At 41.8% G+C, this 16,880-nt stretch overlaps 1 protein-coding gene across 1 annotated transcript in view; it reads left to right on the top strand.

Moving 5' to 3' along the window:
* Positions 1-15,452, top strand: part of jakmip3 (Janus kinase and microtubule interacting protein 3) — a gene marked incomplete at its 5' end in the record, with an annotated part of 36,128 nt that extends 20,676 nt beyond the window's left edge. The window contains 19 exons of the mRNA XM_083686938.1: positions 602-721; positions 3,399-3,545; positions 4,408-4,539; positions 4,856-4,891; positions 6,644-6,715; positions 7,108-7,224; positions 7,869-7,997; positions 8,220-8,303; positions 8,443-8,505; positions 8,627-8,725; positions 8,909-9,007; positions 9,361-9,414; positions 9,599-9,664; positions 10,297-10,365; positions 10,816-10,893; positions 11,315-11,518; positions 14,487-14,552; positions 15,126-15,199; positions 15,320-15,452. Of these exons, the coding sequence (XP_083543064.1) occupies positions 602-721; positions 3,399-3,545; positions 4,408-4,539; positions 4,856-4,891; positions 6,644-6,715; positions 7,108-7,224; positions 7,869-7,997; positions 8,220-8,303; positions 8,443-8,505; positions 8,627-8,725; positions 8,909-9,007; positions 9,361-9,414; positions 9,599-9,664; positions 10,297-10,365; positions 10,816-10,893; positions 11,315-11,518; positions 14,487-14,552; positions 15,126-15,176 (1,686 nt within the window). The 3' untranslated portion in view covers positions 15,177-15,199; positions 15,320-15,452. The remainder of the gene's footprint in view (positions 1-601; positions 722-3,398; positions 3,546-4,407; positions 4,540-4,855; positions 4,892-6,643; positions 6,716-7,107; positions 7,225-7,868; positions 7,998-8,219; positions 8,304-8,442; positions 8,506-8,626; positions 8,726-8,908; positions 9,008-9,360; positions 9,415-9,598; positions 9,665-10,296; positions 10,366-10,815; positions 10,894-11,314; positions 11,519-14,486; positions 14,553-15,125; positions 15,200-15,319) is intronic.
* Between the last annotated feature and the right edge of the window lie 1,428 nt (positions 15,453-16,880).

Consider the following 16,880-nt stretch of genomic DNA (forward strand, 5'->3'; position numbering starts at 1 on the left):
AATTCTGATAAATATTACAGATCCAATTATCTGTATTATGTTTGTATACTGTATCTGTAATATGCTCATACAGAAGAGCAATGCAAATGGCAATAGTAATCTTTGGTCATTTGTAATGTAGTTGAGGATGGATTTCCCCAATCTTTTAGCAGCACTCTAAGCTTGTCTGAGATTCACCAGTCTTTACTTGAAGCGAAACACCTGCTCTTACACACCCACCCGTGCACGTATGCACCTACTCATTATGGTACTGTGCATGAATACAGACACCTGTTGTGTCTCAACAGGTGAACATGAGTGCTAGCAACAAAGTTTTTTTTGTGCAGTTTATAATTTGATGCTTTGAATGTGTCCACTGTGATGCATTATTTTTTCAGGTCTTAAAATGCTATTTTAGCTTGAATTCAACACATGTTTGACTGTAAGTCTATTACCCTTATGCAATAGACTTGGTTGAGATGATATTTCCACTTTGAGTCTTTACAGCAGTTCCCTGGGGCCTTCTATAAGGTCTGTGCAGAGTACAGAGTACTGTATCGGGGAGTACCGGTATAGATGAAAGGTTGGTTTTCCAGTTATCTGCAGTTGGTCTTTGTTCCAGGAACAGCAGTTGGATGAGAAAGACGTTCGGCGCTTCCAACTGAAAATCGCTGAGTTGAGCGCCATCATCCGCAAGCTGGAGGACCGCAACGCTCTCTTGTCTGAGGAACGTAACGAACTGGTGAGTATCGTGTAGCGATGTTGACCTTCCCTACCCTGCTGCTTCATGGTCGTTTGGTTGTGTCCTATTCATAGATATGGATAACATGTTATCAGTTGATATTTGTTGCCAATGTTGTGTGTATAGGCCATACATATACACTTGTTAATACATAATAACTATGTCATCATGTAATAAATCATCAGAATACAGTTAAATCATGTATAGGTCTAGAAGGAATATGGACTCAAGCACTCAAACTAAATGCTAAGCTTCCACACCATTCAGAGACCACAACTAAAATACTAAAAGTGTCAGACGTTCTCCAAACGTTATCCATTGCACATACGTACACACGTGTGTCCTGATATGATACACAAGTGTCCTGATATGGACACAGTTTCACTTTCAGACAGGAGACATTTGCTGAGACCAGGGTTCATGTCATGACTGAATGCTGCCATGACATATTTCAGTCACCCAAAGTGTTAGTATAGGATAGGTGAGAATACCTCCTCTATTTATGGCATTTCTTCTGGTGTGAATCACCGATTGATAACTGTGTCTCCACCTCAATCTAATGCTGCTGCCGGAAATCAATACTGACTGCCCAAGAAATGAACTAAAACTATCTAAAAACTATAGCTTCTGCTCTTGGTATTGTAACTGTCATTGGTATTTGGTCATGTTAGTTCATGACATACTGTAGCTCCATATGCAGTTCAGTTGGTCTGAAATGCAGGTCCGGGAAATCTATTACAATATAGCGAGTTTGACAGGCACGTTCATTATAGCCCTGTAGAGAAAACAAGCACTACAATCAACCAACAGATGGGCTTTTCTCAGTAAGATTTCCTCTCTAAGTCGGAGTTCACTGCCCTAGCCCTGCTTGGACCCCTGTGTACTGTATCTGGCCTAGCAGTCCATGAAGTTGCGGATCAGAGGGGATTATGCAGTATCACTAGCACCATGAAGAGAATGCAATCAAAGGAAAATATGATCAAATTGCATTTATATGCTGTAGGCCATTTTGATTTGGATGGAATTTATGCATTGTTGGTGACCAAAACCTGTGATATAGAGAAGAGGAAAAAACGTCTCTGCTATCATACAATAGATGACATGGATGATATTGGATTGAGCATGTCAAAATCACAATTCCTGTGACTAACAATAGATTTTGGACATAGGATAGTCACTACACACTGGCTTTATGGTATTAGATAGACAGTCCAGAATATACTGCATGGCATTATGCATGTTAACTAGGTTGAGGGTTGATGGCGCAGGTACAGACAAGGGTAACATGCCCAACGAAGATGCCAGGGATGCCTCTGGGATTGCCAGTGACCCAGAAACAGGAGAGAGAGAGACAGAGAGAGAGAGGGAGGAAGAGAGAGAAAGGGGGAGACAGAGAGAGAGAGAGAGAGAGAGAGAGAGAGAGGGAGGGAGGGAGGGAGAGAGAGGGAGAGACAGAGAGAGAGAGGGAGAGAGAGAGAGAGAGAGAGACTCAGACCTTTTAGCATACCTGACAGTCTGATTATCACTGTAACCTCTAGTGAGAGAAACTCAGCTATCATCTATCATACTGTACTGTTCACCTTGTCAGTGCAAAGTTATTGTTCTCGCCTTGATAAAGCAACCAGCCAAGTGTGTCTTATATGGGTACTTTAAAGGCATGACATTGGATAAGGAGGCCAGTTTGTACAAGGCACGCATCCGTTTTGGTGAAGGCACACAGAGGAAAAATGTACTTCTAGTCAAGTCAAGTCTCGTTTATTTGTCATTACATCATATACAGGTATACAAGGCAACAAAACCCCTGAGGCAGAGCAGTTCTGCAACATCAATCAACATCAACAATAGAATGTAACCCGGGTAATAGATCAGATAGAAACAGAAACAATAAGAAAACAGTAAATATAAGAAAAGAAAATATACAGGATTATTATAGCAGGAGGAGAGTGAGGAAAGTGTCGAGAGGGTCACTGAGGGGGTGGGGGGGGGGGGGGGGGTGGAGGTATAGTCAAGTTCTAGGTTCGAGTTCAAGATCAAAGTTAAGTATTTGTCCTGGGAAACAAGGGAGTTGTAACTATATGAAATTCTGGCATGCCTGTGGGTTTCCTCACCATGTGGTTTCACTCGCTTAGTGATGTGATAAAGACAAGCTACCTCGCGGTGCGCTTTTGCATTGGCGTTAAAGTGAAACAATGGCTGAGTGCAGTAGACAGCCATTGTGTGGTGTTGGAAAGCTGTCACGGTGTCTGGGTTCGGCTGCATAATGGATTCCCTCGGATTTAGCTCCAAGGATCATGGGGCTGAGGAGACCGCCTCGACTCGCCGATTGAGAAGAGCGACAACTCAATTCGAGAGGGAAGGAGCGACAGTGTGTGACAAACATGGATATGCAGGAATGTTACAGAAGCGTTCCATATGTTTAACTTAGAAAAGACAGATGGGTGCAAGGATCACTCCAAATAATAAACTGACACAATCCTCATTATTATTTCAATATTGTTGGGGAACAGTAAAATAATGTTATTCACGTGTCTTTAATACATATTCTGTGTGTGTGTGTGTGTGTCTGTGTCTGTGTCTGTGTCTGCCTGCCTGCCTGTCTGCCTGCCTGTCTGTCTGCCTGCCTGCCTGTCTGTCTGTCTGCCTGCCTGTCTGTCTGCCTGTATGTCTGCCTGCCCAGCTGAAGCGTCTGCGCGAGGCAGAGAGTCAGTTTATGCCTCTCCTGGACAAGAACAAGCGCCTGAGCAGGAAGAATGAGGAGTTGGCTCACGCCTACAGACGGATGGAGAACAAGCTGCGCTTCGTCACCCAGGAGAACATGGAGATGGTACGCTCCTCTCTGCTCCGCAAATAACCCGGTTTCCCTCACGGGGAACCACACTGTTAAATCTGACTTAATTGGTATCAACATTTAGCTACCTGCTGCCAATTTTGGCAGACACTTTTAGAGATTTTTCTCAGGTTCAAATTCCCTTTTTTTCGACAAACTACTTTTCGATTCAATTTTTTTTGGATAGCTCAAACGCCTGACATTATTTGATATTCCTTTTGACGTTTGCTGAAGTCTTTTAACAAAATCACTATAATTATCTGCCAGGATATCTTACTATGGGAGACACTGTGCATAGTGTAGCGGAATATCAATGCTTCAGTCTCCTCTATGAACACGCCAGAACCTCCAAGGTAATGGAAGGATATTTGCCTGAGCATATTGCAGTAGGCAATAAGGTTTGAGAGGAACATTTTGAGAAACAAATTTCTCTCGAAGAGAGGAGATCCATGTATCTCAAGTCGTGTTCATTAAGCCAAGTCCCATATTTGAACCTGTACACTGGCCACCTGTAAGAGAGTATCCATATTTTTGGAACACACTATTCCTTTGTAGTAATGCTGTAATCACTCTAGTAGCAATATTTATCATTGTCACCCCAAAAAAGTAAATGCATTGTAATAGAGTTGAGCGCTTTTGTTATGGCAGCAATGGACTAGGGACTAATCCTTATTCCACTTATGTAATAACGAAACTGCTCAACTTCATTACAACAGTATACAATGACTACACAGGTATAGTAGCCATGAAATACGACTGAAAGGATATTTGTATACGGAATTAATGGATTCATGGAGGTACAGCGGTGGCATGTATAAAGTGTTGGGCCGTGTTTTTAAGCCGTTGCCTTTCTTCACAGAGGGAGAAGGTGGGGACCATCAGGCGGCCCAGTTCTCTGAACGACCTTGACCAAAGTCAGGAGGAGAGGGAGATTGAGTTTCTACGGCTGCAGGTTGTCGAGCAGCAGAACATTATTGACGACCTGTCAAAGGTATTACCATGCGCCACCCTGTGTCCGCGTCTGTCGCTCCATGTCACGCTCTCTCTGTTTCGCTCTCTCTCTCCTTCCCTCTTTTTTTTCTCTCTCTCCTCCGTCTTGTACCCATGTCTTTCTCATCCTTCCACTTCCACAGTCAGTCGGCGACACAGTCACACAAGGATGATTTAAGTTTCTTTTTGGTGTTTTTTTTAATTTATTTTTTCATCAAAGGGACATTTGAGGGATGGATTTCCTGTCATGAAACACAGTGTTAGAAATTGTTTAAATGTCCTATTTTGACAACATGTCTTTTTGATTCCTTTCCTAGGCACTTGAAACTGCTGGCTACGTGAAGAGTGTGATTGTAAGTTATCTTATAATTCCACCGAGAGTATGCATGATTAAAATGTTATTAGGGACAAACTGGGATTGGTACATCCATTGTTTTCGTCTTAAATTAATGATATACAGCCATATAACGTGCAGTATAAATGCCTAATCAGCTCAGTTCAACTGTCATCAGAGCCCAAAATATAAGCTTATTTTACTGTATTGTTTGTAAACAACATAATTGTAAATACTGTACTGTTTAGCTTCAAAACATGATTAAAACTTTTTTACATTTTGATTTCATGGATGGTCAGTCCTTGCATCCATAGCTTGTGGTTACATTTCTACAACTCCTAAAAAGACTACAACTCCTAAAAAGGCTAAGTATATAAATGTCCTTGAGCACTGACAGTTTAATTTTATTATTTTCCTCCAAGGTAGCATAAAATCTGCGTCTTTATTGTTTCAGAGGGTACAGGTCTGTTTAATGTGTATCTCTGAGCACAGCATAGTTAAAGTTATTCATACCTCGCTGAATATTAAAAACTGATTTATGACTACTTGCTGCTGTTTGGTGAAATGATAACTATTTATATGGTATCTGTGTAAGCTAGTACATTTGTCAAAATCCCCATGTTTGTATTAGCAAATATCCATGTATTAATGTGCATTACAAAATGAAAACACATGTTAGGTTTGTGACAAATGTAGTCCAAGTTAGTAAATGTTGTTTTCTTAACAGACTGAAGGCAATTTAAAGGTATAGTTCACTATTTTACAACTTATAGTCAGATGGTTCTTTAACATGAAAGTAGTCTATGGGGCCATAGCTTTATTCCATAACTTTATTCCATACTCTACTAACTTCAACTTTAGCATAACACAGTATCTTTGTTTGCGGTGACTAAAGTTAACTGAAGTTTGTAGTGGCTATTTAAACAACTCTGAACCATGGATAACAGTTTCTTGTGGACAACTTTTAGGGTAAGGAACCATTTGACTATAAGATGTAAAATAGTGAACTATCCCTTTAAGATAATATAGTCCAATCACCATATTTTATTTTACTTATTTTAGTACAGCCGGTTATTGGAGACCAGTGCTTATTCTGTCTAACCCTCTGTTGCCAAATTGCTGCTCAAACCCGCAATATGACAGAGCTGAATATATACCATACCGAGAACAAATATCCACCAACATTTTAAACATGATTAGTCTACAATTAATCAGTCAAAACCTCCTTCTTTGATAGATATGGTCATTTATTATCGGTTCCATACAAAGCTACCACTGTCAGACTAGACTGCATACCGGTAATGTCGTCACGGTCGCCCAGAAGCAAATATGTCACTTTAATCATCTCCTAATATCAACAGAGAATACATATCGGTAAACAATTTATTTTGACCCAGCCTATATTAGGGACCGGCACTTATTTGCTTCAATTTCATGGCCCGGTTATTATTGTAAATTGGCATTTGATGGAGACTGCGCTTATTGGATGTTTGACCGTATGCTATTCTCCCTTCTGCCTGAACTACTCACTCCCCCTCAAGGGTTTACAAGGAAAGGACTGGTGTAAGAAATATGGTGGAAACTCCCATCGAGCCCATGCTTACACCAATCCAGTGCTTTGAAATCCTTGAGGGCGAGTGAACTCCCGGACGTTCTGGGAAGAAGGGGTGGACATGGCCGTTCGAATCAAACTCATTCTGTTTCTATGGATGGAACCTGTGTTTTCTTGAATCGTGTCCACGGTCATCAGTGTGGTTCTCTGTTGTTGAAGGAGAGGGACATGCTGCTGAGGTACAGACGCCAGGACACTGGGAGGAGGAAGAAGGCCGTCAGGCCGGCGAAGGTACGATGCAGAGACATAGAAGTATCTCTTTGACACTCATTTTCCAAACTGGTTATACTGTAGGTAAATGTTACAGGGTACAGAAAAAATCGATATAAAAATGCCACGTTATTTTACTGCAATACAGTTATGTTTTGTACTCTCATCAAACCCTGTGAAACCATCAACCCTGACAAACCCTGGATGAATGTCTAGCTATGCTCCAATACCCACACTACCACAACACATACTGTATAATAAATCCATGTATTGATGTATTCTAGTGTGGTGCTATAGGGGTATTGGATCAGAGCCTCTGTCTGTGGTCGTATCAGCACTGGTCTGGGCCTCTCTTACCAGCCTGTGTGCGTTTGCGTGTGCTTTGTGTGTTTGTGTCTGTCTTTGCCCAGCAGCCAGTGGTGGAGACGTTCTTCGGCTACGATGAAGAGGCGTCTCTAGACTCTGACGGCTCCTCCATCTCCTTCCACACTGACAGGACCCCCTGCACGCCAGACGATGACCCAGAGGAGGTGAGAATGGAGACGTTAGATGTTTTTGCCGTGTTTAAGAGCCTTTATTCGTAGCCTGAAACCAGACTGAAGTTTGCTTTCTCTCACTTTCATGAAAGTCTTAAGACCTGATTTAATAATCAAGTTTGCAGGTTTAAAACCGAGATGTAGTGTTTTTTTTGTTGTGTTCTCCGATCTCTCCTGACTGAAATCTTTTCAGTTCAGATGTGAGTGAATTATATTATGGATGAGCATTTCAAATATTAATATTTGGCACCGCATTTACAGAGATGCACAGTAAATAAGCAATGTAACGCTTATTTAAAATCAGCCGTCAGGTACAATGAGGTAGGTATTTCATATGTTATTCATGCTGTTGTGCTGTAATGGTCACGATGACAAAGGAAAACCTTTGGGGGAAATAAAACAGTTGACATACTGTAACAGAGACGAGGAAAGGGAAGTTGTGCTCATTAGACTCTGACTAACCCCATGTTTGTGTGTGTGTGTGTGTGTGTGTGTGTGTGTGTGTGTGTGTGTGTGTGTGTGTGTGTGTGTGTGTCTGTGTGTGTGTCTGTGTGTGTGTCTGTGTGTGTGCGTGTGCGTGTGTGTGTGTGTTTGCGTGTGTCTGCCTGCCTGCCAATCTGCCTGCCTGCGTCCTCCAGGGTATGATCAGAGAGGAGACAGAGATGAGGTTTCGCCAGTTGACCATGGAGTACCAGGCCCTCCAGAGAGCCTATGCACTATTGCAGGAGCAGGTCGGAGGTACATTCGATGCAGAGAAAGAACTAAAGGTGAGTATAACAGTACATAACCCATATGAACGACTTGCCATACAGGCTCCCCTCACAGTAGATCTTAGGTGAGCCTTCTGAGAGGCGATGGGATGAATTCCAATCCCTTTCCCCCCCACGAGATGACTCAGCGAGAGACTGAATCAGATAGCGAATAGGTTATTTTACCAGTGATTCTCTGTATCAAGGGTATGTGCTGGTTTTTCCTTTCACTCCACACAGACAAGAGAACAGTTACAGGCAGAGCTTATTCGTTACCAAACCAGGATACAGGACCTTGAGTGTGTTCTCGCCCAGGAAGGCCAAGTAAGAAACATACCTGCATGCACGCACGCACGCACACGCAAGCATGCACACACACACGGGCATGCACACGCACACGCGCACACACACACACACACATACTTGTCCCTTGCCCCTGATTCCATTCCCTGTGTGTTTGTAGGATATGAAGTGGGTCGAAGAGAAACAGGCCTTGTATCAAAGAAATCTAGAACTTGTTGAAAAGGTCAGTAGAGAGTTGTTTATTCAGGAAATAGTGCTTATAGCATGTGATTATTGTTCATGTCTAGTATAGTGTGGCACGTGATTGTACTTGTCTGTCCCCTATTCAATGTCTTTATTAACAGATCAAACACATGGAGACGGAGGAGTCTCGCTTAAAAAACGACATCCAGGACGTCAAAGACCAAAATGAACTCCTAGAGTTCCGGATTCTTGAACTTGAAGTTAGTGAACTCTTCATATTTGTGGATATATCACTGTTTTTTTGTGGAATAACAGTGCCTTAACCATAACTTAATCTAATCACTATATTACCATGTACAGCAATAACAACATAATGATTTAACTGTTACAAGAGTAACAATGTTACTGTTCTCTAAGCATTCTGCTCTTATTTCCTCCCCGAGGAGCGGGAGCGGAGATCTCCGGGCATCAACTTCCACAACATCCACTTCTCTGAGGGCATCAGCCCCCTGCAGGTCTACTGTGAGGCTGAGGGGGTCAATGTGAGTGTCGTGCTCAACCTAGATTACTATACCGTTAGAAAGTCATTACTGAATTCCCACGGAAGAACTCTACGTAGGACAGGCAGGACATGAAATGGTCAATCTATTTCTGGACTTTTTAATTTATTATATATAGCCATTGATTATTGATTCTGTCAGAACCCCAATCAGAACCCAAAAAAATGAGATTGTTTTACTCTATTGTTTGTGGTTACATTTCTCCAGCGGTTACATTTGGGTTACATTTCCCATCCCTGTTCACCACAAAAAAAAAGGTGGCAGGGAGATCACTTTATTATTGTGTTAATCCCAGATTGTCCCTTTAACCCTTTAATCTCTCCTCTCCCTCACAGGACATCATCATCTCCGAGCTGATGAAAAAGCTAGATATTCTGGGGGATAACGCCGTAAGTGTATGTTGCATTTCCTATGTACATGTATGTACATGTATGTGTGTGGGGTCTGTATGTACATGTTTGTGTGTGGGAGTCCGCGCCTACATCACTGGATTCTGTTTGTCATCTGGCTGTCTGTGTTCAGTTATCTACCGTGTGTTGTGATGACTATGTTTCCCGTCTAATTTGTACACAGAACTTGAGCAATGACGAGCAAGTGGTCATCATACACGCCAGGACCGTTTTAACCCTGGCCGAAAAGGTATTTCTCTTCCCTTTTTTTTTAAAGTCGATTACATCTTAAAGGGATAGTTTACTCAAAATAAAAATACAAAATAAAATGTGCTATTACCTTTAGACCTTAAGTTTAGTACTAACATATCATTATTTTGTCATACATGCCTTATTGGAAAAAAAAGTGAGATGATGCGTCTCATCTCACCAGGAAGTAAATATAAGCTCGTCATTATGATATCTATGAAGCTTGTATGCAAAAAATAATTACATTTTGGGACCATATCAACAGTGCACTGATGAGAAATATACCTGAAAATGATTCCCTTTAGCTACTTTAGTCATGTGGAACATACAAGTGTTTGTACAATGTTCATTGACACCGGGCAAATGCTTCTTTAAAATGTGAATGTTGCCATAGATAGATAACAATTATGATCCAACATGATTTTCTAATTCTAATTTAAATTTTTCTAATTTGCAGTTATTGTACTTGTGTAATTTACGTTGTAGGCTGCGATTATATTACCCAACGCATGTAAAAACATACAATTACAAGAAACAAACATAGTAATCAATAATAAGTTCCATGCACCACATTGGCATATCACCAACCAAGTTTAAATACTTAACTAAAACCCTGCATCCTTCCCCTTTCAGTGGCTTGAGTCTATAGAAGTCACCAAATCAGCTTTACAACAGAAAATGCTGGACATTGAAAGTGAGAAGGTAAATAGCTGTTCGGTTAGCTTTTTTTTATCCCCTCATTTAGTTTGCTAATTACTGAAGGTGGAGTCCTAACTTGAGATCCGTGCGCGTAAATCGAATCATCGCGCAAATTTCCCATGACATGAATGCAAGATTTACGCACCCGGATCTTGAGTTAGGATTCCACCCTAACCCTGTATCTGTTGCTGTCGCATGAAAGTATGTTTTATATGCTTTACTTAGGCTCAGTTTACATAGACAATAGCAACGGTAAAATACCGGTGATATAATGGGAAATGTCTCTGTGTACACAGGGCTTTACAGTGTACTTCCTAAAATGCCTTGAGAAGTGTGTCCTGCTGATGTTTTAGCCCAACATACTGTTTCCATACAGGTGTCTTGTTAGTGTGAATCCATAATCGGACTTCAACAGAATGTTGTTTAGTTTGTTGTGTGTTTTCTTTTTCCAAGCATCTCTTCAGTAAACAGAAAGGCTACCTGGATGAAGAGTTGGACTACAGGAAGCAGTCCATGGATCAGGCGCACAAGGTGAGAGTCAGTGGTAACAGAAGGGCTTATTGTAATGCATGGAATGCAATGAGGAATGGCCTCAAAAACAAGTGATACCATTCCACATTCCATTGTATGCATTATAATGAGCCCGTCCGCTTTCTACCTCCACCAGCCTCCCATGAAATAAACAAAGCATTGAGTGAAACATTCCCCGAAGCAGGGGGTTTAAACAGCATTCACTCAGGTCTAACGGAACGAATAACCAATCCATTATAACAACAGGTTACTACAGTGCACTTCATCGAGTGCAATGACGCCCCCACCTCTCAAAATGGAGCAGTGCTCTCTGGTGGCTGTTAGATGTAACAGCAGCTCTCATCAATTCCTCTTTCCATTTCTCCCACTCTCCCTCCCTTCCTCCCTCCCTCCCTCCCCCTCCCTCCCTTCCTCCACGCAGAGGATCCTGGAGCTGGAAGCCATGTTGTTTGACGCCCTGCAGCAGGAGGTGGGGGCCAAAATGTCGGAGATTCTCTCGGAGGAGGAGAGGGAGACCCTGAGGAGGGCTGTGGAGCAGTGGAAGAGGGGGGTGATGATGGAGCTCCGGGAGAGGGACTCCCAGATCCTCAGGGAGAGGATGGAGCTGGTGCACCACGCTCAGCAGGTAAAGGACTCTACTGTACTAGAGTGGTATATGAGAAGATTGGTGCCAATTCAATTACTGGAGGCTTGAAATAGTTCAAAGAATTCCTTCCTGATGTACTTTTTTTATTTTTTTATTATTGGACTAAGATATGTGATAAGACTTAAATAGATGGAAATAGGCGGTTTTAGACTCAAAACGTCATGGCTACTCTCAAGTAAAACACATGTGAAAAAAGCAATATATCCACACGTGAAAAAAGCAATATTTGTCAGACTAGCCAGTCAGACTGGCAAACGGTTGCCTGGCAACTTGCTCCATAGGTTTGCGTGAAGGAACTGTTTGAGTCTCCATAAGCGTTAGCCACTAGAAAATGGACCCCTTCATTGGCGCCACTCTTCTAATATACCACTCTGTACTGTACTGCTGTGCACCAGACCTTTCAAATGCTTTGCTGTGCTTGATTGACTTTGCCTGGCACAATAGAACATTTACATTTACATTTATGGCACTTAGCAGACGGCTTTACCCAAAGCGACATAAAACAAATACATTTGGTTCCATAAGTCCCACAAGTGCAAACCCCGCCCATCTGGTGCTCCAGGCAGGCTCAAGCAAATGCTAAAAGAATTTTAAAGTGTTTGAAATACTTTTCGAAACACCAGGTCGACTGTGTACTACTGTTGAACTGTGATAGACCCAACTGTGTGTTCCCTGACAGAAGCAGGCAAAGGATACCCACCCCACTCTTGTTGTTGTGTTTCGACTTGCTACTGCTATTGATCCTTATGTTATTGTTCTTATTGTTCTTATTATTAGCATTATTATTATTACTTTGTTGCACTGTTGAGCAGCTAGCTTACCCTAAGCATTTAATTGCTCCGTCTACGGCTGTATTCTGTGTATATGACAAATAAACTTTGATTTGATGATTTGATTGGATTTGACGGTGCTGCTGCTGTGGAATACTGTGTGCGACTGTGTCTAACTGTGCCCAGATACCTGGAGATTTACTGTCCCACCCTTGGTGTGCTGCTGGTATTATTGGCTTGAGTTTTATGAAGCAGGAAGCATCCAGGCTAGAGGGACAGCTCTCATCTCCCGTCAGTCAGGCTTTGTGGGTATGAAAGTGACTGAGGAGCCCAATCTGGTGGAGCACAAGTTCTGCCACAATGGGGACATGTTGTAGAGCTCGGCAGGGGGGGAGTTGGAGTTCAGGGTTAGCCTGTCTCTCCATACGTTGTATCTTCCGAGTTGCTTAATTTTTAGGCGCAAAAAGCCTTGTGCCTTGAGGACACAGGATTTTTTGCCAGGCCAGGCAGTTTGTTGCCTTTACTTCCCAATTGCTGGTGATGATATCACCTTTCTTGAGGGTGGCCTTCAGGGTATTTTTCTACCTTTTCCTCTGAACCCCCCTGGGTTCGCTGAAGAGGACCTGGCATGGGGGAGGCGGTCCTTGGCCATCCTGACACAGTGGCCCATCCAGCTCCACATCCACATATTTTTCCGTTTTTATTGGACAGAGACAGTAGAGAAAGACAGGAAAGTAAGGAGGAGAGGGTATGTCAGCTGGGCATGGCTCAGATTTGAACCCATGCCGACATGGACATATGTGTGCACTGTAGGCCGTGGTGCTAGACCACTGGACCACCCCAGGCCACATGGCATTAAATGCTGATGGAATTGGCCTCGTGGAGTATGCTACCTTTGGTTCTGCGATCGTCCCATTCGATGCCAAGGATCTGCCTCAAGCGCTCTCTGGTGGAACCCCTGGAGTGTGGTGATGGTAGTCTGTCCAGGCCTCACTACAGTATGGGAAAGTGGGAAGACCAATTGTGTTGTACACAAGGATCTCTGTACCCTTCCAAAGGTCCATGTCAGTGAAGACTCACTGGCACAGTTTGAAGAAGGCTAAGCTCGCACAGCTAACTATTTTTTTTTACACACACACACACACACACATACACACACACACACGGTGACACACACACACACACACAATTTCAGTACACACACACACAGACACACAATATTACTGCAGCCATGACAGGTGGATTTCAGTCCACAGATGGATCCATGTGGAGGAAAGAGAGATCACCACAGCTACATTTTCCATCCTCACCCAGGGGTTTACACAGTCAGCTCACTCAGTCACAGAGCACTCAGGAACAGCTGGCAGGATGCGGTCTAGTTTTAAGCATCACATCATCCCAATGCACTGAATACAGAGACTTTCAAGAAGGTTTCATGCTATTCAATGTTACAGATAATGCATTGCACACCCCACAGTGTGTCCCAGCAGTCTTTCCTCTATTCCCCACATCCTCCTTCCTCGCTTCCTTCTTAAAACCCATTGGAGGAGAAAATCAAAGGCTCCTCCCCTTAGACATTCTTCTCCAAATGCTTTTTGAGAAGGAAGCAAGGAAAGAGGATAAGAGTCAGCAGAGGACTATAGGGACACAACTCCGGTCATGTCCTTTCACCGTATTATTGTATACCAGCAGTGAGTGAGTGACTGCAGTGTCCTGGCTGGCTGACTGCCTGTTTGGTTGCCTGCTTGTGGACCAGGCTCATGCCATGTCATGTCTAGCTAGCTAGCGAGACAGAAAACTAGTTGACTAATAAAGGAGAATCTGTTAATAATATCCCCAGCTCAGAGTCCAGCAGTAAGCCCCGAACACAGCTCAGAAGTCACGACAATAAGCCCAGCCAAAGTGGATTGGCCACCGCGTCAGCTTGTTTGAGCTAGATTTAGTGAAGGCCTATCAATTTCAGTGGAATGACTCACAAGGATTGACTGTATTTGACTGGCTTGACTGCACTGATATGTTGTTATATGATATGTTATCTGTTGTTAATAAAGTTGGGAGGTTTTCAATATCTTTTTTATTACTGTTGTGTGGAATATGTTGGGGGGGGGGGGGTTTTCTTGTTGTATAACAACATTATAGTTTGATACCATGTACAATATGCTTTTTTATTTTCACAGAGAGTCAAAGAGTTGGAGGAATGGATAGAAGCACAGAAACGACAGATAAAGGAATTAGAAGAAAAGGTAAATACTTTTTAGCTTAGCATTTCCAAAACTTGGGGTCAGGAACTCATGTTTGGTCTCCTGATAATAACTTTCATTTACTATATCAGCCCTTTTATAAACAATAAATACATGATTAACTCACTATTAACAAATTATTATTCCAACGTCTGTAAACATTTATAAATGCAAATGATTTGTTAAACAAATCAAAACACATTGCAACAATTTATAAGCCATTTGTAGACCTTGATACATATATTGTTCATGTCATTACTGACACCTTTTCCTAAGTGTTCCTCGTATTTTAGAATTTATTTGTAAATACATTCCTCTATCATATATTAATCATTTTTAGAGTTCATTGCCATACCTAATGTAATGTTGCAACTATTCACCCATACAACTATTCACCCATACATACTATTGTGAAAAACTACAACTTACAAGAAAACAAACAGGAAAGAATGTTGAATAGTTGTATGTGTGTATTCTAGTACTGGTCTTACTCACTATTTCTATCTGGCTAAAATGACTCTTTCCCCTCTCTCTCTCTCTCTCCACTCCGTTCTTTTCATTTATGTCTTTCTTCAGTTTTTATTTTTATTTTTGTTTTTTTCTTTAGCCTTCATTCTTTGGTCGTAGTTGTACTGGCAAGTCAGATCAAGGTTGGTGTATTTGATCATTCTCTCTCTCTCTCTCTCTCTCTCTCTCTCTCTCTCTCTCTATTTAAATACTTCTTTATTTTGTGCAAGTTTAATGACCATATCATAAATTCTATACAACAGGTTCGCAGAATGTTCTCTTCAGATCAAGCATATGGAATTTGTTTCCTGAGAGTCTTTCTGAAGAGTCTTTTGGTGTGGGAAAACTCTCAACTATGGTGCAAGACTGTCTTCAAAGAGAACACTATGACCATGGACTTACAATGAGCTGTTTTAAAGACGTAAACTGCTTTTTTTTTGTTTTTTTTTACTTCAGTAACCTTTTAAACCTGGCCAGTCCTCATTTGGAGTGATGTGTTGAACTCTCTGTGGAAGACTTCAGTGGAATTTAAGGACTCTTAAATTGAAGCCATTTTTCCGTTCTTTTTCCCTGCTAAGCAGGTGGTGCTCCAGTCTGCTTCCCTTTGGAAGCATGAAGAAGTGAGAATTAGCCGATACCTTACACACAACAGTGTTTACACGCTCACACACATCACTGTTTACACCCACACACACTGGCACACATATGCACGCTCACACACACACACAATGCATACATATACACATGTGCACGCACACACACACACACACCACTGTTTACACGCTCACTACTCTGGTACATTCAGTCCAGCCATGCTGTGGAAAACCTACTAACTCCTCAATCTCAGTGTTTTGAAAATGAAAACAGAAGCCAAACCTTGGTATTATATTAGACATGTCTTTTTTAAATGTATGGGGCAAGATTTCAAATAAATTTCTCTGAAGAGAAATTGGATTTTGAGGGGGCATCTTTTTTTCAATTAAAGCTTTTGGATCAGATATACAGTGCCTGCCATAAGTATTGGAAAGAGGAAGCATTTTGTCTTCATTTAGCTCTATACTCCAACAGTTTGTTTGAAATAAAACAATTACTATGAGGTTAAAGTAGAGATTGTCAGCTTTAATTCACAGTTTTATTTTTTCAGATTGGTTTCACCATTCAGAAATGACAACCATTTGTATACATAGTCCCCCTATTTCAGGGAACCAGTAATATTGGAAAATTGGCATTTTTATTATCTGTTACGTCAGGTGTGTTCTGTCACATCATTTGTGCAGGCTGTCAATGTCCAGTACTGATTATAGGCTTTGCATTTGCCAAAATTAACAGTTTGGAACATCATTAAAAAGAAAAGAAAAAGCACTGGTGAGTTCAGCAATCGCAAGCAGGCCGGTAGGCCAAGGCAGACTTCTACAGTGGATGACCGACCATTATTCTCACCATAATTAATAAAAAATAAAAAAAAACTGTCCCACAGATCAGGAACACTTTCCAGGAGGTAGGCGTGAATGTCTCAGAGACTACCATCTGCAGAATACGTCATCAGCCGAACTACAGAGACTTCACTGCAAGGTGCAAACCACAGGTTATCCTCAAAAAGGATGGTCAGGTCACAGTTTGCTAAAAAGTACCTAAAAAGCCTGGAGATTTACAGTATACCACCTCATCTGTGAAATATGGTAGAAAGGGTTTATGGCAGCAGCAGAATGTATTCTGAAGCGCAGAGAAACATGTCTTCCGTCGAGTCCACGCAAAAGCCTCCAAATTCATTGGATGGTGCTTCATCATACAGTAAGACAATAACCCAAAACATACTGCCATAGC

Source organism: Argentina silus, assembly GCF_951799395.1.
Source record: "Argentina silus genome assembly, chromosome: 16".
In the NCBI taxonomy this organism is placed as follows: Eukaryota; Metazoa; Chordata; class Actinopteri; order Argentiniformes; family Argentinidae; genus Argentina; species Argentina silus.